Raw genomic sequence first — 24918 nt, forward strand, 5'->3', positions numbered from 1 at the left:
TATTATCATTTAATAAAGTTTCTAAAGTTCTAAAATTAAAAGATCTATGTGGAACCTGACCCTAAAAATATATATAAATATACTCCCTCTGTCCCTCTCATTTCTTTACAGTTACTATTTTGGGATGTCCCTCTCATTTCTTTACATTACCATAAATAGTAAGTTTTTTCCATCATTACACCCACTATCTTCCCCCACTATCTCATATTTAACAATAAAAACTACTATTACACCCACTACTTTCCTCCACTATCTCAAATCTATTATTAAAAATTGATGGGTCCCACCACTTTACCCACTTTTCATCTAACTTTACTCATTTTTCATACACTGTCTTGGTCTCCGTGTCCCCCTCCAATGTAAAGAATTGAGGGGGACGGAGGGAGTATATTTTATCATTGATAACTATCTCTCTTGAGGGTTATATAGAAGTTGAAAACTGCCCGACCGTTCATGAAATTTCTTTGATTAGTCTTGCAATGGCCATTTCATAATAAAACTAGCATTATCTTTATTCAGGTCCAGTTCCTTTGTGTAGGGACGAAGTCAACAAACATCTACAGAGGAGCCCAAAATTTTTCATCAACATAGTAAAATATTCGATAAGATAAATATAAAAATACTATTAAAATATTTATAATAGAGCTTTGCATTCTTTCAAATCACGAAGTCGATATATAATTGCGTCAATACAAATATGTTTAGTTAGTTCTTTTTCAATATAAATAACCATGATCAGGAAATTTATTATAATAATTTGAAGTCATAATCTTCAATCAGCGAGTAACACATATTAAATGAAGTTGTATTTTGAATAGGCTTGAGCAACGTTTCAACAATCTCTTAAAAACTAAATATTTCATTTTTCAAGAAGATGATATAGTTTCTAAACAACAAAAAATTTGAACGGGTGATCTGAGTATTAATTAAGAATTTGATAATGCATGAGGACTAGCTATATTCAACAAAAATAAATAAGTGAGATATAGGTTTATGACCCAACCTTTCCATATATCATTCGAGTCAGATTAAGTCAGTTCAAGTTGGTCTGTTTAATGCAATGTTTCATTGCGGGGAGTTTCTTTTTCAACCCTTACTCTTAAATAAAAACTAAAAATCAATACAATTTAGTGATATTTTCTTTAGAATTTAATGATTTGTGTTGCAGAAATTTGTGAAAATTTCTAGAAATTGGTGAAAATCTCCAGATTTGTTTTCGTTGTTGATTCAGGTGGCGGCGGCGGCGGTGGAGATAGTGGAGGTGGAGATAATCTAGGTGGTGGCGGTGGAGATAGTGGAGAAATTTAATGATTTGTTTTTGGCTCTGTTCGGCAGTTTTTGGCAAAGAGACATAATCGAGCAGTGCCTTTAAAATTGGCAGTAAAACATAGGAGATGGCGAAGGTGAGGACGATGGAGGTGGAGGTGGGGGTGGATTTAGTGGTGATAGAAATGATTGAGGTGGACATGGAGGTGGTGGTTAAGGAAGGGTCGGCGGCATGGAGGTGCTGATGGTGATGACGAAGGTGATGGCGGAGGCAGGGCTAAAAGAGGCGGAGGTGTGATTGGTGAATATGGAGGTGGAGATGCAGTTGTTAGAGAAATTAGTGGTATTTGCTTTAGAATTTAGTCATATTTCAGCTGAGTTTTAATTTGTAAAATAACGGGGTTTGTAGTAAAATAAGACTCTTTGTATATACTCCGTCCGTCCAACCAGTTAGGGATGAGCAGAAACCGAACCGAAAATTAAAACCGCACCAAAAACCGCAAAAACCGCACGAAACCGCACCAAATAAAACCGCACCGAATAAAAATCGAAACGAAACCGCACCGAGGCTTTGGTTTTGGTTTTGGTTTCTAAAAATTTTAAAACCGAATACAAACCGAACCGAACCGCAATAATATTTATATTTATTTATTTTATATATTTAGATATAGTATATAAATTATATCTATTATAAAATATATAATTATATATATAGTATATACATTGTCAAGAAAGCTTTGCTTGGCAGACTGTCTACTAACTTTGACAATGCTCTAAACACGAAAGTTTCACATTGCACACTCGCACACTCGTTTATGCCGGTCCATTTTTGTTGGGTTAATCGTTTAGGCTTATGGTGCCTGTTTACAAGTGAAATTTATGTGAATAAGTGAAGCTTGACAAGATAAGATGAATAAAATAGACTAGTTTTTGGCTGTTGGTAATTTTTGCCTACTGCCTTGACATCTAAATATGCATTAGTCTATCTGGTGCATGTAACATGTTTCCGAATACATTTACTGCTTTCAGGTTAAACTCTCTTATTATTTAAATATTACTGAATTTGGCATACTTATTGTAAACTTGTTAAAGATCCTAGCATTCGAGAGTTTATCGAACTCTTCACGGTTTGAAAACCGAACCGCACCATGTAAAACCGAAACCGCTCATTTTTTAAACCGAACCGCACCAATGCTATTTGGTTCGGTTCCGATTTTGAATTTTAGAAACCGCACGTCGTGGTTCCGGTTGCGGTTTTAGGTGCAAACCGCACCAAACCGCACCACGCACGTGCCTACAACCAGTTGTATACATTTGGTTGGGACATGGAGACCAATAAAAAGTGTAGAAATGAGTGAAGTTAGATAAAAAGTGAGTATAGTGGTGGGACCCATTTATATTTTAATAATAAATTTGAGATAGTGGAGGAAAATAGTAGATGTAATAGTATTTATATTATTATATAATATAATGAAGATAGTGGAAGAAAGTAGTTGGTGTAATGGTGTTTTATATTGTTAAAAGTTACTATTTTTGGAATGTATAGAAATGATGAGATATTCCAAAAAGGAAACTATATAGAAGTGAATGAGACGGAGGGAGTATAAAAGTAGAATATATCATTCCATCCAGACGTCCACTAAATGTCGGGTTTTTAGTATATCAACCAAACTACACGTCCATTGGTTAATGTCGGGTTAGGTTGGATTGGTAAATAAATAAAAAACCGTGACCCAACACATTTATGTCGATTTTAAATCTTTTTAATCTAATTAAATTTTGTTTAATTATTATCGAGTTTGGTCAGTTAAAATAAGAGGGAGATTAGATGGATTTACTTGGTTTGATCGGTTTATGGACACTTCCATAAACAATGGGAACTGAAAATTTCAAAAAAAGGTACACATTTACTTAACTTAGAGCAAGATCAATGTGCTAAAATAGATGAAATTATTGTTATAATTTAGCATCAAAAAATGATTTTTGATGCTAAATGTTGGCACAAAATCACGCAAGCGTACGTGGTCGCAAGTAGTATAGAATCAAATTCAGTTCGTTCCCACAAAGACTGGTGTATTCAGAAATATGCACTTATGCACCAATGTATGATTATTATTCAATGCTTAGACAAATAACAATTTGGTTGGTTTTATCTAAATTAACTAAATAAAGTCGAAATATAACTAAGTGATTAACTGGATTACTATTGAGAATAAAACATGGGATTCCAACTTCATTGTATACTTCATTCAGAGTTATGCCTTATCGATATGTGATGGTTGATAACTAATCAGATAACACGAAACTGATACACGCTAACTGTCGTTATACGTGCATCATACTGCTACACATCCACAATTAAGATAGAAGGTAAACACACACCAATTATGCTTAGACCCTATACGTCTATAGAATTTGAAAACATAATGGTTGAAGAACAAGTTATCTATCAAGATTACATAGGGCGATGCAAGATGGTTAAAATCACACCACTAATCATGTATATCGAACACATAATCCTATGTTCGCATGACAAGTTCTAAATCAATATATCCACTGTAGCTTCACTAAAGATTAACAAACAATCTAAGATGTTAGCTACGCATCCAAGACGAATAAGCACAACCAATACGAAGAAATCAACATTCATCACACAAATAATTAAGGCAAATCAACTACTGAAATCCATATATAAATCCGCTAGAATCCCACGATAATGATTAGCTCATAATCGAACTTCTCATCATCATGGGAATAAGAGTAAACATGGTACTGAATAGTCTAAACAATATCAAAAGAGTAAAAAAAGAGTTTCGAAACAAATCCGAATGAGCATCCAAAGTTACGCCTACTTCGAAGAATTACAAAGGTAAAAACTATGAAATTCGATCTTGATCTTCTCCGTAGCCATCACGTGCTCCTTAGAATGTTTCTAGGTTATGTCTTTAGTTCCCCAAGCCTTTCTTTTACTTCCCCAGCGAACGGGCCTTCAAACGGATCAAAAACGGTCAAAACGGGTCAAAAATCCCGCCCAGAGTGTGAGGCGGGCGCCTCACAGCTCAGGCGGGCGCCTCACAATGGCAGAACGCGCACCCGACACTTCTTTGCCCATAACTCTCGCCTCGTGCATCCGATTGCTTCGCCGTTTTTTTTCAATGAAAGCTATGACTCTCCTCTTCGTCCTCCATCCAAGAAACCTACACAACTCAACACTAAAACATATCAAAAACATCAAAAGCTTGAGGCTATTTCATCGATTTAAGTCAAAACGAAGGCTTCCAAGTGGATATAAAATCCACTTATCACTAAACTAATAACATGTCTCCAATGATGTAATTCTATATCATATTCTGAATTTAACTTATGCTTGAGGACCCATTCTTTTTTCAACAAAATTAATTTCTTAAAACTAACTTTACACCTAAGGACCCTATTATATTTATTTTTTGGTTAACTTTTCGAGCTAAGTTTGCATCATGGACCAAACTATATTAACTTTTTTAGTGTGATGGAAATTATAAGAGCATCTTTAACGGGGTTGAGATTGTTTGATTAAATTGGAGCTGTAAGACATTATGTAAATTTGTTGAACCTGTAATTGTAAGACATCATGCTTCGATGCTATTGGCTATATTGGTTGACTATAATTTAAAAATAGTATGTTATTAATATTTTAAATTGTTATAAATATAATATATCACTTCAATATGATATTAAATGATGTGTAATCTTCCTACAAATTTGTAACAGACATGTAGAGGTTCGACAAATATAAAATATAATTATAGGCAAGGTGAGAAATGAGAATATGGTTGGAGTGTGATATTTTCAAGAAATTATCTGTATTTTTTATTTTTTGTATGTCATTTCACATTTTAACTAAATTTTTTTTCATATCATTTGGAGTTGTTCTAACACCATCTATATTTTGTTCAATATTCATAACAAAATATAGCATTATTCTGTTTTACTTAAAAATATAAATTTATGAAGGCGATTTTCAATCATCAATATACTTATATAAAGGGGAAGCGAGGGGCGTGTAGGTGGCGCCCCTCACATCGCTCCGTTCAATTTTTCTAATTTTTTGAAATTTTTGAATGAAAAATATCAAAAATTAGAACTACCTTTTTTAGTTCACTTGCTCGATTTCTAACTCGGTGGTGCCGTTGTTCTTCTCGATAAGTGAAGGTTGTTTATACGGTATTTAAAAAAAATAAAGGTTGTTGCAAGTAAAGGTAGTTATAAACCGCTATGTGGGAGTCCGACAAATCCAAACACGGGAGAAGAATATAGTCTTCGACATTATATTGATGGATGATATCAATAAATTAACTATTAGTGATGTATATTTGTTGGTTATTCTTTTATAATATTTGTTTTGTTCAACAGACATGTTTGTTGTTAATTTTTATATGATTTACTTTGTACACAGGAAAAAATTATTCATGCATTATATGTTTCCTCCGTTTAAGCAACTTTTAAGTAAAGATTGTTCATACAATATTAAAAAATAAAGGTTGTTACAAGCAAGGTAGTTATAGACCGCTATTTCACAGATTTAAGTTAGATGTTTTTTGCACAATCAATCCAAAAAAATTGGAGGAAGGTGACAATGTAAGAAGAAACAAAGCAAAGTAACCAAAAATTGTGCCAACTTTGCAAGGCACACACTCTTAGTCTTGCCCGCGGTATATAACGGAGAGTGTTAAGCGACTAGTCGATTAAGCGATCGGAGAAGACTTATCGCAATCGCAGCCAAAATCGCTCAATTAGATGATGACGAGTAATTACAGTGTAGGAATGGAGACTTTGTTACAGCAGCACCTGATTTCTCCGGCCGGCGCAAGTCCGGGAAAGGAACAACAAGCCGCCGGCGTCGGTATTCTTCTTCAGATTATGATGCTCGTTCTCTCCTTCGTCCTCGGCCACGTCCTTCGCCGTCACCGCTTCTATTATCTCCCGGAAGCTAGCGCCTCTCTTTTGATCGGTTAGCTCTAGAATTTTGTTTTTTTTTCGAGATTCGAAACACACACTCTCTGTTGTGTTGCGACTCTAATTGATTTTTGTGTGTTGTAGGTTTGATTGTTGGTGGACTAGCTAATGTTTCTAATACCGAAACTAATATTAGGTTTGTTTATTTTTTATTTTGCTTGTTTTACTGTTTATAACCCTAGTTAGTATGCTTCCATTGATTTTTTGTGTTTTTGTTTAGGGCGTGGTTCAATTTCCACGAGGAGTTCTTTTTCCTTTTCCTGCTGCCTCCTATTATATTATATCCTTTCGTAATCACTTTTGTTGTGCTGTGTATTATTACTGTCATTGCTTGCCTTTTTGCGAGGATTGATCGCTTTAGATAAAGTTTTTTGGAGGTCGTCTTTGCTATGTTTTATAATTACAGAGAAATGAACCAAGAAATTAGTTGATATGCGGTCCAATAGAAAGGATAACTTAAGAATTGAATATGATAGAAAAGTAAATGAGCTAATAGTTGCGGTTATCGATAATGAATCATTCATTATAGATACATATCATACATATTTCTGCAGAGATTTCGACTGACCATGTAATACACAAACTGGAAGACTATTCCACTAAGCTATTGTTTTTCTTGACCATGTGATCCTTGCTTACTCAGTCGGGTTTCAGTCTAGCACCCGTAAGAGCTCTCTCTTTCTCTCCCCCCCTCTCTCACGCACACACACTGAGACACATAACGCTCTTGCTATTGACCTTTGATATAATAATCTTTGTTGTCACAATTTGCAGAAACCATTTTTTTCTAATTTTGGAGCCATTGTCACTTTTGCAATTCTTGGAACTTTAATATCTTCTATTGTTACAGGCATCCTAGTGTGAGTTTTTTTTCCCCTTGTCAGATTTACTCTCTCTCATTCTTTATATACTTTAGTGGAGTTGGGGCTACTGGGCCTCCACTAATATGACTCCTGTTCACAACCACTTGCCACAGATACATTGGTGGGGTGACATATCTCATGTATAGACTCCCATTTGTTGAATGCCTTATGTTTGGCGCTCTTATATCAGCAACAGACCCCGTCACTGTTCTGTCAATATTTCAGGTGTGCAGCAGCCACTAATGCTATATTCTGTGGATAATCTGTTTTACCAACATATACTTTCATACAAATAGTTATTAAAGAAGTTGTACATGTTTGACATATTCATTAAGTCTGTTCGAACTTGACTTAGTACTAATAGTATCACATGCACAAATAGCCAAATCTGTTGAATCACTCCCATCTTCCAAAAAGGAACTGAATGAACCATTAACTTTGATGGAACAACTTAGAGCTACCTTGATTTTTCAGATTGCTTTCCTAGCTTTTCCTTCTACCATTTGATTGGAAAGTGAGCGCTACTACGTCATTAATGTCAATATATATTTGTATCTTTCCTGATTGCCTTCTTACATTTTTTCTATTGCTTTGTCCTAAGCTGTGTCTTGAGTGCCACTAAGTACTTAATGTGCATGGATTTTCATTTAATAATAAAAATGGCTTCAAAGTGCATATCAAAATGTATCACTTAATATGTGACTAAGCTACAATAACCTGAATCACTGTCATTATCTATATTTATCTTTTAACTTTCATTCTACCTTTGCATCGGGTATCAGTTGTCAGTTTGTGGTGACTGGCTATAATTCCTTTTCAATGCATCTACTTTTCTCTCTGTTTAGGCTGTTCTTGGAGTAATTTTGATATAAAATAGATGTCTTCCAGCAAGAGATCAAACAGGAATGACTAAGATGTAGATGTCGGAATATTGTAGAGGAAGGGTTGAAAGAGTCTAGAAAACATGATTAACAATAATTTCATTTCATAACCTCTCTGTGATAATGAATAGTTACGATTGCATTGTAATCCGGAAGATATGTTAAATGTTAATAAAGATGCAATTAGTTTAAATAGATACTCCTTCCATCCCACTCATATCTTTACATGTTTTATTCACAGCTCGGCACGCATTCTAAGACTCCGATTAAGTATAGTTTCATAACTTATTTTTGAAAATTTCCTTTTATGAATAAAATTTAAACAATATATTTTTATTCAGAAAAAAATAAAATAAAATAATTTATAGAACTATACTTAATCTGATTCTTAAAATGCATGTTGAGTTCCCATCCCCCAATGTAAAGAACCTGGTGGGACAGAGGGAGTATCAATTATCTAATAATTGACTAGGCACTCTTAGTTAAAATCTAGGATACAAGTATATTTACTATTACTTATGGTAGTATTTGTACATTCGGAATGTGGATAACTATTAGTAGGGTCGCAACAAACTAATTATCAAGAGATTATAAAAGTTTCTTCTTGAATTTAGTGTTTATCTTGAACCACAGTATGTTAGTAACTATCTTGAACCATAGTATTTAGTGTTGATATAATTGATCTGTAGACAGCAAAAATTATTAGATCTCAGATTTGGAGGCAATAGAAGGAAAAAGGGTAAATGTAGCATAAACTCTCACTGTTAAAGTTAAATATCAAAAATATAATATATATATATATATATATATATATATATATATATATATATATATATATTCTAAAGTTACAACAAATTGATATTATTACTATGTACTCCCTCTGTATCTAATAAGTTGTTCACTTTAAAATGATTACACATATTAAGAAAATCTATCATTGATAGGAAAGTTACATTGGTACCCGTATTTATTGCTTTGATTTAATAATAGTATGTTGAATAGAGTCAATTTTGGGAATACAAGCTAAAGGATATTCTTGAAAAGTTATATTGAAAATAGAACTTGACAACTATGTTAAAACAATATTTTTCTGAAGTGGACTAATTTTATGAAACAGAGAGTATGTAATAATTATAACAGAGATATTAATACCAAGACTGGACTGTTTTATAAGCTCATCCAAAGAAGCTAAACTGATCTTTCATGAATTTTTACAATTTTTTGTTGATAGACGATCACAGCTTAATAGTGTGTTCATGTACACTTGAAGTTATCTTTATGTGGTTTTAATTTGCTATACACGCATATGCAAATTTACTGCTTTTTGATTCCCCTTATGTCTCTGATTAGTCTGAATTTGCTTCAACTTTTTATTTTTTTAATTGCTTTTACTTGGCTACGCCTGCATATCCATAAATGCCTCAAGTGCTTTTCAACACTTGATTTTATGTTTGGAATTTGGAGGTACTTTAGTAATATTTAGTCAATAATGGGAACAATAGGTGAAGATGAAATGAAAACTGAAGTTAGTTCTGCATTACCTATGAAATGAAGTCCTTGCTTTAGTACCCATTGACGCAGGACAGGAATTCTAAAGGAAAGCAACAAATGATAAGTGTAGATCGATAAACATTAGAAACTCCACTTCCTTAAGGTCATTTAATTGCTACAGGTGTGATTTCTCAAGCAGAAGAGAATTTGTCTGGATCACTGGCAGGAACTCGGTGTTCTGACTTGGATTGTTGCAACTGTTTTTGTAATTTTCTGTATTTGAGAGATTAATTTAATGATAACAAGTAAGAAATAGTGTTTATAAGCTACTCCCTCCGTCCCTCCCATTTCTTATCGAATGGGTTGGGCACGGAGGTTAAGAAATATGAATAAAGTAGTGGAAAAGAGAAAGAAAAGTGGGTGAAGTGGTGGGACCCATTGATTTTTAATGTATAAAAAGAAGATAGTGAAGCAAAAGTAGTGTGAAAAGGAAAGAAAAGTGAAGAAGTGGTGGGATCCATTGACTATTTTTGGTAAGTTTTGAAATGTAAAGAATTGGATGGGACACCCCAAAAAGGAAAGTGTAAAGAAATGGAAGGGACAGAGGGAGTATAGAACAAGTAGAATCAGATAGAGATTGATAGATTTTCAGAGGAGATATGTAAACCAGAGAGAGGGAGAGGGAGAGTTCAGAAGAGAGTTGAAAGTTGAGAGTTGAGAAGCTTTAAAACAAGTAGAATCAGATAGAGATCGATAGATTTTCAAAGAACATAAACTAGAGTGAGGGAAAGAGGGACTCAACATCCCTCAAATTACTACTAATTATGATATTTTGTAGACACTGCTACTAATATAAGACCTCAGTACCTCTGGCTTATTATCATATACTACTGAACTACTTATACTGTTTAGACTTCTATTACTAATATTATGCATTTCTGACAATCACAACCTGTAACAAGCGAACAAGCTCAATTTTTATAATAGAAGTCTTTTAGTAGTAAAAGATCAAACCTCCCTCTATATGAGTAGTCCTACAAACTTGACAGACAAAGTAAAATCTACTTATATGGGCAAATCGAGTAAACTAAAGCAAAAATTCCCTTGATATTTTACTACCAACTACTCTGACATAGAATATTCCTAGTAATTCATTCATTTTATATAATTAATTTTGGTGATCAGGTACAATTAAATTTATCCCAAATAGTATCATAGAATATATACAAATTAATCTTTTACATACTTGCTTCATATAACCGGTTATTATTTTTAAAGTCTGCATGTAATCTCCTAAGTGTGATTTGATAAGTTGATTTGACAACCTGCAGGAGCTTGGCACAGACACTAATCTGTATGCTCTGGTCTTTGGAGAGTCTGTTTTAAATGATGCAGTAAGACTTAGTTCTAACATTTTATGTGGCTGTTATATGCTTATAAACCTTTGCTTAGATATGCGAAATAATTACTGGGTGAAATGTCAATGTGTCTCATAATGTGAAGATGGCAATTTCGCTATACAGGTAACTGAACATGCAATTTTATGTGACCATTGATATTTTGCTGAAAACTGGATCTGATTTAACAATGCTTGATCTTATGTAGGACTATGTCGCTGGTAAGAAGTCATGCATCATCTGGGCAGAATTTCTTTGTGGTCATTCTCAGATTTCTCGAGACGTTTGTTGGTTCGATGTCAGCAGGTTAGTCTTGCTTGTTATTTCAGTTAAGCATTTCCTATTTCATTTTTTGCTTATAGTAGAAGGTATGATACTATATTTTTTTTTCCTGATAATCTTGCATATGATATCCATCTTTTTTCTGGTCTGGAGTGGGTATCATTATGGTTATCTACTCTTGGACTCATAACTTGTACATGTTTGCTTAAAATTTTGACTTCTTATAACTTGAGATTTTATGCACATTTCCTAAACCATCAATCAAGTATAGATGCTGGTGAAAAAATGTGAACCATCCAGTTTATGCCTAGATGTTGAACTACAACGAGGACTAATTCGGTTCTGCCTAGATTTTGAAAAAATTTATAGTTTGACTGGGATGCAGGATAAAATATGTATAGAATATATATAACTGTATATATTCTTAAGCTATATTGGGAGGGATTTATCAGTCGTAATTATTACTTGGTTTAAGAATTTAGTCAGAGCCAAATATCATTACACAGTTTTGAAGCCTATATACTCATCACCCGTTGTTCTTATGCAACTTTAAGAGTTACTTATGTTATCATTTAAAGCATTTGGATTGAGAGAATTGTGAGTTTTTTAATTCTCTTTCCTTGGGCATGGATTACGACATTAGCTACTATCTTTTCCTTTTGCTTGGCGCATGAGGTGTAATTATTGTTCTTTTAGAAGCTTAAGTTATAACTGAAAACCCATTATTGACTGGATATCCTTTTACTCCACTTATCAAATCAAGAACCATGGGTCCTTCACTTATTGACTGAATATTCTTTGACCTAGCTTATCAAATAGAGATCCATGAGTCCTTCAATTACTAATTATCCTCTCCCCCCTCCCTATTCTTTTTATCTAAATTCTAATTTATTATCCGCAATTAAATTTCATTATATATATATATATATATATATATATATATATATATATATATGCTAGTGATCAAATACATACTAAAAACCAGTTCCGTAGTCACTATTTACACATGAATCACTAGTTCATACTGTATTAATCACTGTTTTATACAATAAAAGCAACAATTTGTATTCTTCATAATTAAGGAAATCTACTTATGTTAACAATTGGTGGTCGATTATTGATGATCAATTGTAGTTTTAGGAGATTTATGATGGTAATAAGTGACGAGAGGAGGTGTATGATGGTGGTAAGTAGTCACTAGTTTTGGTAAATTATGGTGGCAAGCAGCGGTGGTTACTAGTGATGGTAGACGATGATCGCAAGTCATAAAACGTGGTGATAAGGGTGGCCTGAGGTCCATTATTGCACTACGGGCAGTGTTGTAAAAAGCGGGAATCGGATTTAATCGGTGAAGTTACGGAACAAGGATTAATCGGGGATTAATTAAATTGATCGGGGATTAATCAGATTGATCGGTGATTAATCGGAGATTTAATCACTTCGACGAGTTACAGAACATGGATTAATCGGTGATTAATCGTGATTAATCACTGACTTTTAGAACAGAGACTACGGGTGAAGATCATATATGTTATATATATATATATATGTATATATTTATATTTGAGATATGTTATATATTAATAGTGATTTGTGTTCTACAAACTAGTGATTCCTGTAGTTAAAATAGTGATTAAAAATTGGTCATGGACTGATTTTTAGTTTGTAGGCTAATTTATATTGTATTGGAGTAAGACTCTCTATATATATATATTAGAGCTGAAAAATTTGGAGTGTTGGTCAGTCGGTATTGGGGCAGATTAATGGACCACTATATATTAAAACATTGTTTAATGGGCCTACTCTAGTTAAATAAACTTATTTGATCATTATAATTTAAAAACATCTTTTGGACCAGGTTTTAAGTATATCAAAATTCGTTTGAAATCTGTTGGATCGGGTTTGAATATTAATTTTTTTGGGTATTTTTATGGTTCGGATTGGGTTCGGGTATAGTAACAAAATTCGGGTTTGGATACGGATTTTGTCATATCCGAGCCGATCCCATTCAATTGCCATCACTACTGAAACTTTGAAGGTATTGGTTGCTGGAATGAACCTCTTTATTAAAAAAACCCTAATTTAAAGGCCTACTTTCTACTAATTAAAAATGCATTTAAATATTCTAATTTTAACAGATTTTTTGGGTGTATTTGTTTCTAAATCAATTTCAACGTGTGTTATTATTAAAATAAAATTGAATGGGCTTAATATAAATACATTAATTCTAACCCATTTATTGCGGGTGACGGCCCTATAAGTCACCTTTTCTAACCAAATGGTCCTGAATGACACGATATAAAATAATGGCCCTGAGTGTCACTTCAAAACGTTACTTAAACAAACGTTTTGCCCAAAACGCCAATGCGCTTCACGTTTTCACTGCTCAACTCCAAAACGTGACTTAGAGTCACGTTCAGGGTATGTACATAATTCTTTTTTTAATAATCTAAAACGGCACTTAAAATAACGTTTAAAGGTTAAACGCAACTTTAAGTTGTGTTTTACGGCCTAAACTCAACTTAAAGTTCTGTTTTGAATATTTTTTTTAAAAAATTTTAAAAATTAATTTAATTTCAATATAAATAAATCATTCTAAAACCCAAATATGAACCCTAAAATATTAAAAATTATTAATCAATATTTTTAAGATTAATTTTTTAATTTGGTTCCTCGGCTTTAGGGCCTGCCCTAAAGCCTCGCATTAATTAGGGTTTAGGCTCAAGGGATTAGGGCCTAAAGGCCCTAAACCCTCCATCCTAAACCCTAACCGTCAGTCGATTTAATTTAAAGTATAAGTTAATCATTCTAAAACCCAAAGGTGAACCCTAAATGTTAACGATTGTTAATTTGTTTTATTAAACTGGTTCCTCGGCTTTAGGGTCTTCGGCCCTAAAGCCTCGAATCAATTAGGGTTTAGGCTCGAGGGATTAGGGCCCCCTAAACCCTCAATCCTAAACCCTAACAGTCGGTCAATTTAATTTAAAGTATAAATTAATCATTTTAAAACCCAAAATATTAACCCTAAATGTTAACGATTGTTAATTTATTTTATTAAACCGGTTCCTCGGCTTTAGGGCCTTCGGCGGCCCTAAAGCCTCGAATTAATTAGGGTTTAGGCTTGAGGTATTAGGGCCTAAAATCCCTAAGCCCTCAATCCTAAACCCTAACCGTCAGTCGATTTAATTTCAAAGTATAAATAAATCATTCTATGCATACTATTAAATAAAAAATTATATATAGATAAAATATAAAACGCCAATTCGTTTGGCGTTTATTGTTAAATACATACTATTAGTTTAATACTAAACGCCACACGCATCTGCGTTTTATCTAATAACGGGGCTTAAGACAGCGTTTTCACCTGTAAAACGTGAGTTTAAATTACGTTTACTGCTTTTCCATGACTCTGAGCAAGCACAGGACACTACATACTGCTAAGTGCTAACTCAACAGCAAGATATTAAACATGTAGACGCAAGTTCGCTCGGCGTTTACTATATAAAATATTAAACGCTACTTGGAGTAGCGTTCTAGAGTGACAGTGAGGGCCATAAATTTGTATAGTGCCAATTGGGGCATTCCAATATATAAAAGAGCCAACCAGGGCCTTTTCTCTTTATTGCCCTACTTGTTTATATCTATTTTATGAGACTAATGATTTAACAAGTTATTTTTATCAAAAGTCACATCCTATTTGTATACAAATAAATAGCTGAAACAAAGTATTAATGTATATTATACTTTTAAATGGCAATATTAATAATTTGAACAAATATAAAAAGTTACTGTGCATTGCACTGTATTGTCGAGTATTTTGAGAGTATCGTTCGCAGGGAAGGACTGATATCAATACCAATTTCAAGTCTTTCTCTTATGATTCAGAAGTGTGGAGAAGAATTTGGTGGGTTTTAATATCAACTAATTAATATAATAAATAAATAAATATAACAAATATGAGAGAAAACAACCCAAGAATTAGAGTTCTTCAATGGCTATCATGAATGTCTAATTTGTGTCTCTTGTTTGCTAAAAACAATTCTTCTAATATTTATAAACTCCTCTCCCAAGGTATATTATAATGCCTACAATTATTCATTAAAAGCCACTCCCATGGTCAATCAAAGAACACTTGTAAACTTTAGTCAAAAAAAAAAAAAAGAACACTTGTAAACTATTAAGAACCAAGGATTTTAAGTCTCACAATTCTCATATCAATCTCCCGATCTAATATTCAAATTGTGTCCATCATATCATGTACTAGAATTATAACTCCTCTCCCAATTCATTATAACTCCTAAACATTCAATTAAAACTTAGCTACTCTTCTAATTGTATAAAGCGCTCAATGACAGATTAACAAATCAAGAGAAAACACAGCCCAACTAAACAAGCATAATAAGCCAAAGAATACTACCCAACTCTTGGATTAAGGAATTAGCTACTCATGATAAGATGAAAAATATATATATCTATACCACAAACCATGAGTGTAGAATTTAAGTACGAAGAATACAACTTGATGAAAGTGCTTGACTTCCGGATGAATCCCTTCCCTCCTTCCAATTTCTCTCACAAGTGCTTCTCTCCCTTTCCTCTCTAGCAAGGCTATCTCTATGTTATTCTATATGATACAAAGTTAGTTGTCGCTAATCTCTATCAAAACCCTAATATATATAAGAGTTTTCTTAATTTACAAGAAAATAAAATAATATCCTAAAACTAGTTGGATTCTGATGCTAAAATTCGTAGGCTGCTGTTCAGGCCTGATTCTGGGCTGATCCAGTTGGATTTTGACATCTAGACCACCTTAAACTTGTAGAAAATTCCTATATCTTCGCGTGGGCTGTTGAATCGCCCAATTCTGACGTCCGGAACTCAAGTTACCAAACAAGATTTGTTTTGCCGGCTATCCAAAAAATCCGAATTTTCATCTGATTAAGCCCAAATAAACTTGATTTAATCCAACTTTAGGAATTTATTTTCTTGCCATTAAACGCTTAAAATCAATTAGTAATAACCCGATTATTTACAAAATACTAAAATTATGGGAATAAAATCATATAAAAACATATATAAATATATGCTCTATCACACTGGTTACAAGCAGTGGCGGACGTACATAGAGGCAGGTGGGGGCACGGGACCCCACTAGGTTTTATAGTTTTTTAATACATTTATATATAATATATAGCTGGTTGAGTCTGTCAAAATGGGTTTTATTTTAGTCTTTAGAATTGAAAATACTCTCAGGACAAAAACACAACAAAACAGTGTAAGGGAGAATGGGAGATGAGAGATTCATCATCAGTGGCGCCTCATCATCCATATTTAATCTTTTTCTGGGATTAATCTTTATTCATCAATTGCTTCTTGGTTCTTCTGGACATTTTTGAGATTATAAATAATGATGCAATCATGTAGAGATTCCAAGACATGAAGAATAGGACTACAGGAGAATGCTACTGTGAATTGTAAAATATGTAAAGTATACTACTTTTAATTATAAACTATTATCTATTATGATGTCGTAAAAAAATATTCCCTTTTTAGTTGTCACATTTTTATTTAAATTGGTAAAATTCAAAAATTACAAGTCACTCTTACATTACTTTAAAAAACTGAAAATTACATATTAAAGTAGATTAAAAGTTATTTTTGGTGACATGATTTTTTTATTTTATCAATTGATGAAATATTAATAAATTTCGGTCAAACTTTTGTCAATTTGACTGATCAAAAGTCAAATGTGACAACTAAAAAGGGACTGATAAAGTATTTTGGCCCCCACTAAAACTTATGGGTGGTTCGGCCACTGGTTACAAGCTGTCATAACTAATGGGTTAGATTTTATTACATATGTGTGTTTTATCAGTGTATTTGAATATTAATAATATGACTCTAAACTTGCATAACTTGCTGACATTTATCATCATTAATATCTTTACAGATATCCTCTTTTCTTTTTAAGTTTATATATTGCTCTTTTTGTGTCATTGTTTAAGTTTTTTTAATTTGGTAACTGACATAGCATTGCATCTTTATTTTTAGGTGTTGGAGTTGGATTCATGTCTGCTTTGATATCCTTATCAATTGATTATTACAACATTAACTTGCTTAAAAACCATTTATATGATGTTCCAGAAAGTTTTTGAATCCTTGACTGCTAAAACCTTTTCAAGTATGCAGGACTGGACATTGACAAGTGAGTTATGCTTAAAAAAATTTGCGGTATTTTTATTTGAAATTTGCATTTAATTTTCCTTCGTGTCATGATATTGTTTCTTTAATTCTTACCAGTCTTCAGAACTTGGAGTGCTGTCTTTTTGTGCTATTCCCATATTTCTCGTAAGTTACTCTCACAATTTAATTGTAAAACTGTATAGAATATAGAATAATGTTAATATGTGGATTCTTCATTCTAGGTACATGCTTGCAGAAGGACTTGGTTTGTCGGGTATAGTGTCAATATTGTTCACTGGAATTGTAAGTAAGCAAATAGTGTTTTACTACATGGTTAAATTTTTCACATGTAGGGACTTGAAAGATAAATGTGATTTCTGTTGTAGGTTATGAAGCATTATACCTACTCAAATTTGTCTGACAATTCTCAACGATTTGTATCTGCATTTTTCCACCTGATATCATCATTGGCGGAAACTTTTGTGTAAGTCAGCTTTTTAATGAACCCAATTATCTTGTAACTGAGCATCTTTTTATCTTTGTGCAAGTACAACAGTTCATTGGTGGTGTTCTCTTTCTTCAGATTTATATACATGGGTTTTGATATTGCAATGGAACAACATAGTTGGTCCCACATCGGCTTCATCTTTTTCTCAGTTGTATCCTTTAGCCTTTACCGATGTAGTAATGTTATTAGTGGTAGTTAAATTGTTCTTTTAACAGGGTTTGCCAGTTATTGTTTTCCCTTAGCTTGCTTCACGGTTTTCTTAGATATCGATTGGAGTTGCCAGGTACATGCAACATCCTATCCATATATTGAGCTCTTAATTAATTTTAGATCGTCAGGGACTTTCATTTAGCCTACTCACGGTTTCATCCATATATATGTATATATATGTACACATCAGATGTGTATTCTACATCTAGTTTTTATATAAAGTTATGACTCACTACATGTCACTTACACCCTCTTCCTGGAAGTGTCGTAGTTGGCTAGTTTTTGGTCTTTTTTGTGAACATGAATTCACACGTCAAAGGTATTAGATCTTGATAATAATTGATCATTTTCTTTACATGGCATTCCTTCTATTCATAGGCTAGGACTAGGTCCAATTTAATGTCATAAACTTGGCCTAAGTTGGTAGTAGAACTTGATATATCAAGTCTTTGGAGACAAATGATCAATTATAGGGTTTACTGGCTTTTTTTCATGGCACTGCGAAAATATGTAAAATCCTGCCCTCAATTATAGATCTATTGATTCCTAACATTTTATCACAGGCTTGTTGCATCTTTACCCGTGATTAGACAAACGATCGATTATAGGGTTTACTGGCTTTTTCTCATGGGCACTGCGAAAATATATAAAATTCTGCCCTCCATTATAGATCTTTATCACGGGCTTGTTGCATCTTTACCCGTTATTATGAGCATCGATAGGCCTTGAGCACGAGTTTGGATATTATAATTGTTCTACTAACGGTGCATGCATATTGTGCACCACATTTGCCATATGACCGTATACTTTCCTTTTTTTAAATGTTGTGCTTATTCTGTTCTGAACATCAGTTCCAATTAAATATACCGGTTTTGTTTTTCCAGAGCAGCAAATGTGTTTTCGTGTGCATATTTGGTGAATATGGTTCGACCTCCTAATCGAAAGATACCTTCAAAGCATCAAAAAGCACTGTGGTACAGTGGTATGTTCAAAATCTAGGTGTTCTTGAAGCATCTGTTTTCTTGAGTTCTCAGAAAATATAACATAAAATACAATTGTAATATGCATCATTAGGACTTCGAGGAGCTATGGCCTTTGCCCTGGCCTTGCAATCAATTCATGATCTTCCAGAAGGGCATGGTCAGACAATATTCTCAGCCACTACTGCAATAGTTGTCCTTACGGTATGCAGTCCTAACTAAATTTCTGCACAGATTATAATGATTACTATTGAAGGTTACAGTTTTTTCATAACAGTCGATGCAGTTTATCTGTTTATATAGGATGGTTTTGTCTAATATTATTGTAAGGTTGTGAACTATATTACTCCGACTCTTCTGTTTAGGTATCGGTACCCGTGTCCGACATTTGAACACTCAGGTAGGACACTTATTCTGTGTCAAATCCTTGACTGAAATGTGGACACTTTGACCGAAGTTGAATATAAAATGAGACACAAAATATGAGCCAAAAGAAAGAAGCAAAAATAAAAAAAAGCACAAAAAATTCCTAATTTGCAAATTTTCTTATAAAATTGTGTTTAATCTGAATTTGATCGTTACTTTTTAGTAAAGTATCTACTTCACATTCTTCTTTATTGGTATATTATGCCGTGTCTCCTCACCGCTATCCAAAGATAGGATAGTGTCCCCATTTCCCAAATTTTCAGATTTTTCGAGTCCGGAACTCGGATATTTGTCTTGTCTGGCACTTTGCAACTTAGTCTGAGTAACATAGTTTGTGAACCAAGCACATATAGAATCACTTTATCTGGTCCAGCGAAATACATTCATGCGTACAATTCTAATATGAATTTTCATATGATACTGACATACTGTAATGGGTTTCACGAAATGCCGCAACTTAGTCTTAGTCTTGCTCAGTAAGGATAGGAGTATCATTGTTGTACAACAATGTAGTTGACAATCACATGATATACTAGTAAATATATTTTTTGCTTCAATTATTAGTGAAGCTTTTTTATATGTAATATAATTACAACTATTTGATCAAGTATTCAGATTGGGAGTGTATACATGTCGTGCACAAATATTTTTAGAATGTGAGAAGTATGTTTTATTTAGTACCCTTCATCTTTATATTCCATGTTTATTCTTTTACCTTTTTTTTTGGACTTCAAATTTTTATTTTATACGTGTGAGTTAACTGGTGAGTATAAATGTTGCACATACGCCAAAACTGAATTCAGGGACAATAAATCACTATCACATTAGTACTGGGGGGTAAACATTACGCGGGATAAGGAGCACTGCTCTTATATCTTTCAAAGTATACGTAATGATTTTTGTAATTATCAGAGAGCTTGTAGATCTGAAGTGTATTCTTAATTTGAACTTACCCCATTTCAGAAAATCTTCACGCTCTTTCAAAAAGATTACTTATGCACAAAGAGTGCCATTTTATTGGTGGTGCCACTGGCATTGAACTAGTTTCTGGTATAGTTAGTATCATTTTCGTTTGCCCAAATATCGTTGATCTCTCTCTCTCTCTCCACACACACACACACACACACACACATAAATACATATATATACTTATACTTGATGTTCATTTCTTTTCTTAATGTTCAATTTGCCTTCTAGTTATGGTTATATATGGCTATACTTTATATTCATTTCTTTTCATGAGTGTTGCTTCAGGTACTACTGATTGGAGGATCGACAGGTACCATGCTGGAAGCCTTGGAAGTTGTAGGTGATGGGCACGATGCACATGATGGGGCCTTAGTTGAAGTAAGTCTCCGTAAATATATATTTAACTTGAACTTGGGGTGCACTACAGCAAGTGCACGACATGCACAACTGCACAAGTATAATAATCTTATGCTCTATATAGAGTTTGGTACTGTGGGAGATTTATTTTGTTGTCATCCACTATGTCATGAGTTGTCGGTTAAGCCCTTCATGTTCTACTCCTCCCATGTAGAAGTGTTAGAAAATGCTTTCTTGATGATAAAAGGAAACCTATTGGCGATCTTGACTTATGGTGTAACTATATATAATTTCATAATATATGAATGACACTGATTTACTGAATAAGATTGTATATAATTAGTGAATTTATCCCAGTTATATAATTGTGCTGGTACCTGATTATATGTTGGATTAAAGTATCTGTTACGTTTTTTTAAAACTGAAAATACCGAGTTGGAGCTTGCTAGAATCTGGATCTCAGCAGATATAAGATATCGTTGGTTTTTATCTAGTTCAGTTCATCTAGATTAATTTTTTTGTTACATGTTGCTTTTCCATTTGCCATCTATGAACCTGAGTGTAAATATATTATAATTTTTTCTCTTTGTTCTTTATGCATGTCAACCTTTGAAGGTATCACTTTTGCTTTATTAGTCTTATTTTCTGCTTAAATGTGTAGTCATTTGTTTGGATTTAAACACATAGCCTCTGCAACTTTTAGATCAACAATACCCAACAGTCTTCCCCCATAACCTGCAAAGAATGAGCCATGTTCATTCCTTATCAGACACTCAAAAGAGCTTAAAGCTCTTTCCTCATTGTTGAGTCCTTTATATTTTGTGTTTAACTGACATGGTTTTCATTTCAGAGCTTTGATGAACCTAATGGCTACATAGCGCCTTCATATGGCGGCGAATCATCATCGGGGAACAAGCTGAAGATGAAGCTTAAAGAATTTCACAAAAGGTACCAACTGTACCTATGCTATGGAATCAATCTTTTTTTGGATTTACTAAATCTAACAACACTAATAATATCATTTTATTACAGTGCTGCGTCATTTACAGCATTGGATAGAAATTATCTTACTCCATTTTTTACAAGTCAAGGTGGGGAGGATGATGAAGAAGGTAAGATAAGATCTATACATGTAAAATCTTAAGCATTATGGTGTGAATAGATATAGACTCAAAACTTTTCTAGGCTTAAAATGACCTTGATGGAGTAGGCAGGTTTAGAAATTTGTAAGGGTTTGTCTATTAAGCATGTATAACTGGTCCAGTCGAAATATACAATTTCAGTTAAGAAATATTAACATTTTTAGCTCTTATTTTACGCAATTGCTCTTGGATTCTATTTTATTAAGGTTTTGTTTGCATAGACGGGTCTGCAAGATAAAACCACATTGAAGTGGAGCAGGAATGGGACTTGAAATATTAGATAGAGGGGAGCAAAAAAAAACTGAATATATGCTTGGGGAAATTACAGTAATAAAAAGCACTTCACTTATCTTTAGGTCATGAGCTTGTAAGTAAAACATGAAACATTATGTTATCTAGAATATTCAAAAAGTCTAATAGAAATGGATGCCTGGCCCGCATTATGAAAGGTCAAACAACTTAAGTATGGGGACAAACATTAGAATGTGTAGAAAATATACTAATTATATTTCTGTAATATAGATTAGTGGGGGCAATTACTCCCATAACCTCAAGTGCAGCTTTCCTTGAATCTGTGCTGTTTGATAAGTACTTAAAAATCTTTGAATTGTTTCTTTGAAAGAAGTTAAGTTTACTGAAGCTAATCTGAGCCAGTTAAGTACTTGCATGTACGTCCTGGTTCTAATAGCATTGCTTTTGTGACGAGCCCATCTTACTTCTGAACTTAGTACCTATCCTCGACTAAATCTCAGATTGATGTTATTAAGCCAAAAGTTACGGATACTAATTGATTCTTTCACTAAAGCGTGGTTCTATAATACAAAGTATAAATGAACTGAGGAAATGGTATGCCGTAAATGAACTCTACTGTTGAGGGTTCATGCTTTCATAATCATTTTTTTCCTTGTAAACTACTCTGTTTGGAACATTTTGGATACAGTCGCCAAAGGTAGTCATTTATGTTATTTTTGATTTAGCTTGGCATTTTACTAGCATGCAACTTCCTTCTAGCATTGAAATTTATGTTATATTTTGATTTAGCATGGCATTTTACTAGCATGCAACTTCTTTAAAGATGTTGGATGCAACTTTCATTCTGCTGGTAATGGGGCTATGGGTGTGACCTTGTTCATTATTTGTGACGTATGAGAATGAATTCAGATTCATTTTGAAAGTGCCTCTATTTTTTTCACGATATTATCCTGTAGTTGAAATAATCTTCTCTTTTTTGCCTGGGTGTTTGGAAGCCTGGCTCAACTACTTTGCTTTTTTAGTAATTAAAATGACAGTCTTTGTTATGATAGGACGCTATTTACTATTTTATTTTTTGATTGAGGTCGCCTATGATAACATCTTACTGAGTTTGTCATGTTTTTGTATCATTGATGTTTAGCAGAGGAGCTCATGCCCAGCCCAAGAAGGTGAGGAGGTTACCAGTACAGGAGCAAATGACTTATTCCGACATAGTGAAAGGCATTTGCACAACGTGTGCAACTAATCATGTAAAAAGGGTTTTCATAGTTTGCTGAATGCCATCTTTTTCACCTTCGGTTTATAGTTGCAGAAAAGTCGACGAGAATAGATTTTAGTTTTAGTCTACAAGGCTCAAGGCAGGATAGCCAGATATCTAGAAAGCCGGAAAATTGTCAGTCATGTACATGGTATTAAGGCTAGGGGTAAAAACTTTAAAGAAAATTTGAAAGTGATGTAAAATTGTTCCCATTATTCTATTATTACTTGTAGCATGGTCAAAAGCGAGGTTAACCACTTACAGAAGGCAAAAGATCTCACTGCAATTCCAAGAAGATGGCAACTCTGGTCCTGAATAAAAAGAACTGTATATGCTAATTTCACTTTTCTACAGATGCAATTCTTGATACACTGGTTATAATTTCAGGAATTATTATGTTTATTATATTTCTCTGGCATTTATTGTCGAAAATAACATTCAGTCATGTATTCCGGCATGAGTCATGTTTTTAGTTTGTGCTTTTGCAGATATCTCCTCCGTTCAAAAATTAGTACTCCCTCTGTCCCTCTGAGTTATATACATTGGGGGACGGGGACGCGGCACGGACTTAATGCTCTCGTAAAATATAGTTCTATAACTTAATTTTAAAATTTTTCTTTTCTAAATAAAAGTTTGAATGTTATATTTTTATTCAGAAAAAGAAAATTTTAAAAATAAGTTATATAAATATGTTTTATAAGAGTATTGAAGTGTCTGTCGAGCAGTGAAAAAGAAACGTATAGAATTAAATGGGACGGAGGGAGTATCTGCTTTAGCAGATATTTCTTCCCTTTCGAAATTTAGGTTAGCTAGATTTTTTAACACATATTTCCAAGTCTTTTGCTCGTATTGTAAAAATTATCATTTTTATATTTTTCTTGAATTGTAATATTAATCATATATTTTATTCAAAAATACAGAGAATAATAATAATGATTTTAAACAAAAAAATTAGAATTGTGTGGTAAAAAAGTCAAACAATCCATATCTTTTGAGGAAGGAGAAAACGGAGTAGTTCTTAGAGCAATGGAGCATCTCTTTTATCTATAACGAGTTTATGTGGACAAGAATATGAGTTTAAGTAAAAAAATGCTCACTCTAACCCTTCTCTCCTTACCTAAATTATTTAGGTGGGAGAAAACGAACCCCTTCTTTGAAGGAGAGAAAAGTAAGCCTATTTTTTCCATCTCATCACTCTTTCATTTTCTTTCATTTTTCATTTTCTCTCCTTTTTTTATCTCCTCATCATGGTAGAAGTACTAATAAACTATTATATTTTTTTCAAATATAGGGATGATTGATGATTATAAGGAATATCATTGGAGTAAAACAACATTTTACTTACTTATATTTTAGGTAATCATTACTCCCTCCGTCCCCCTGAGTAGTATACATTGGGGGACGGGGACGCGGCACAGACTTTAATACTCCTGCAAAATGTAGTTGTGCAATCTATTT

General features: G+C 33.4%; 1 protein-coding gene across 2 annotated transcripts; it reads left to right on the plus strand.

Moving 5' to 3' along the window:
- The first annotated feature begins 5900 nt into the window (after nt 1–5900).
- Nucleotides 5901–23867, plus strand: LOC108227751 (sodium/hydrogen exchanger 6). 2 transcript variants are annotated; one of them, XM_017403072.2, is made up of 22 exons: nt 5901–6256; nt 6346–6397; nt 6482–6541; nt 6901–6925; nt 7036–7121; nt 7238–7349; nt 10828–10890; nt 11000–11019; nt 11102–11199; nt 17227–17255; nt 17349–17380; nt 17476–17523; nt 17601–17661; nt 17745–17842; nt 17942–18017; nt 18130–18149; nt 18961–19058; nt 19151–19260; nt 20737–20829; nt 21659–21756; nt 21841–21920; nt 23344–23867. In XM_017403072.2, the coding sequence occupies exons 1-22, from the start codon at nt 6043–6045 to the stop codon at nt 23373–23375; spliced, it is 1605 nt and encodes a 534-aa protein (XP_017258561.1). In that variant the 5' UTR covers nt 5901–6042; the 3' UTR covers nt 23376–23867. The 2 variants fall into 2 exon arrangements, with proteins under 2 accessions (XP_017258561.1, XP_063935351.1); XM_064079281.1 differs by having other exon boundaries at nt 23347–23867.
- The last annotated feature ends 1051 nt before the right edge of the window (nt 23868–24918 follow it).

The sequence above is a fragment of the Daucus carota genome, chromosome 6, assembly GCF_001625215.2.
Source record: "Daucus carota subsp. sativus chromosome 6, DH1 v3.0, whole genome shotgun sequence".
In the NCBI taxonomy this organism is placed as follows: Eukaryota; Viridiplantae; Streptophyta; class Magnoliopsida; order Apiales; family Apiaceae; genus Daucus; species Daucus carota.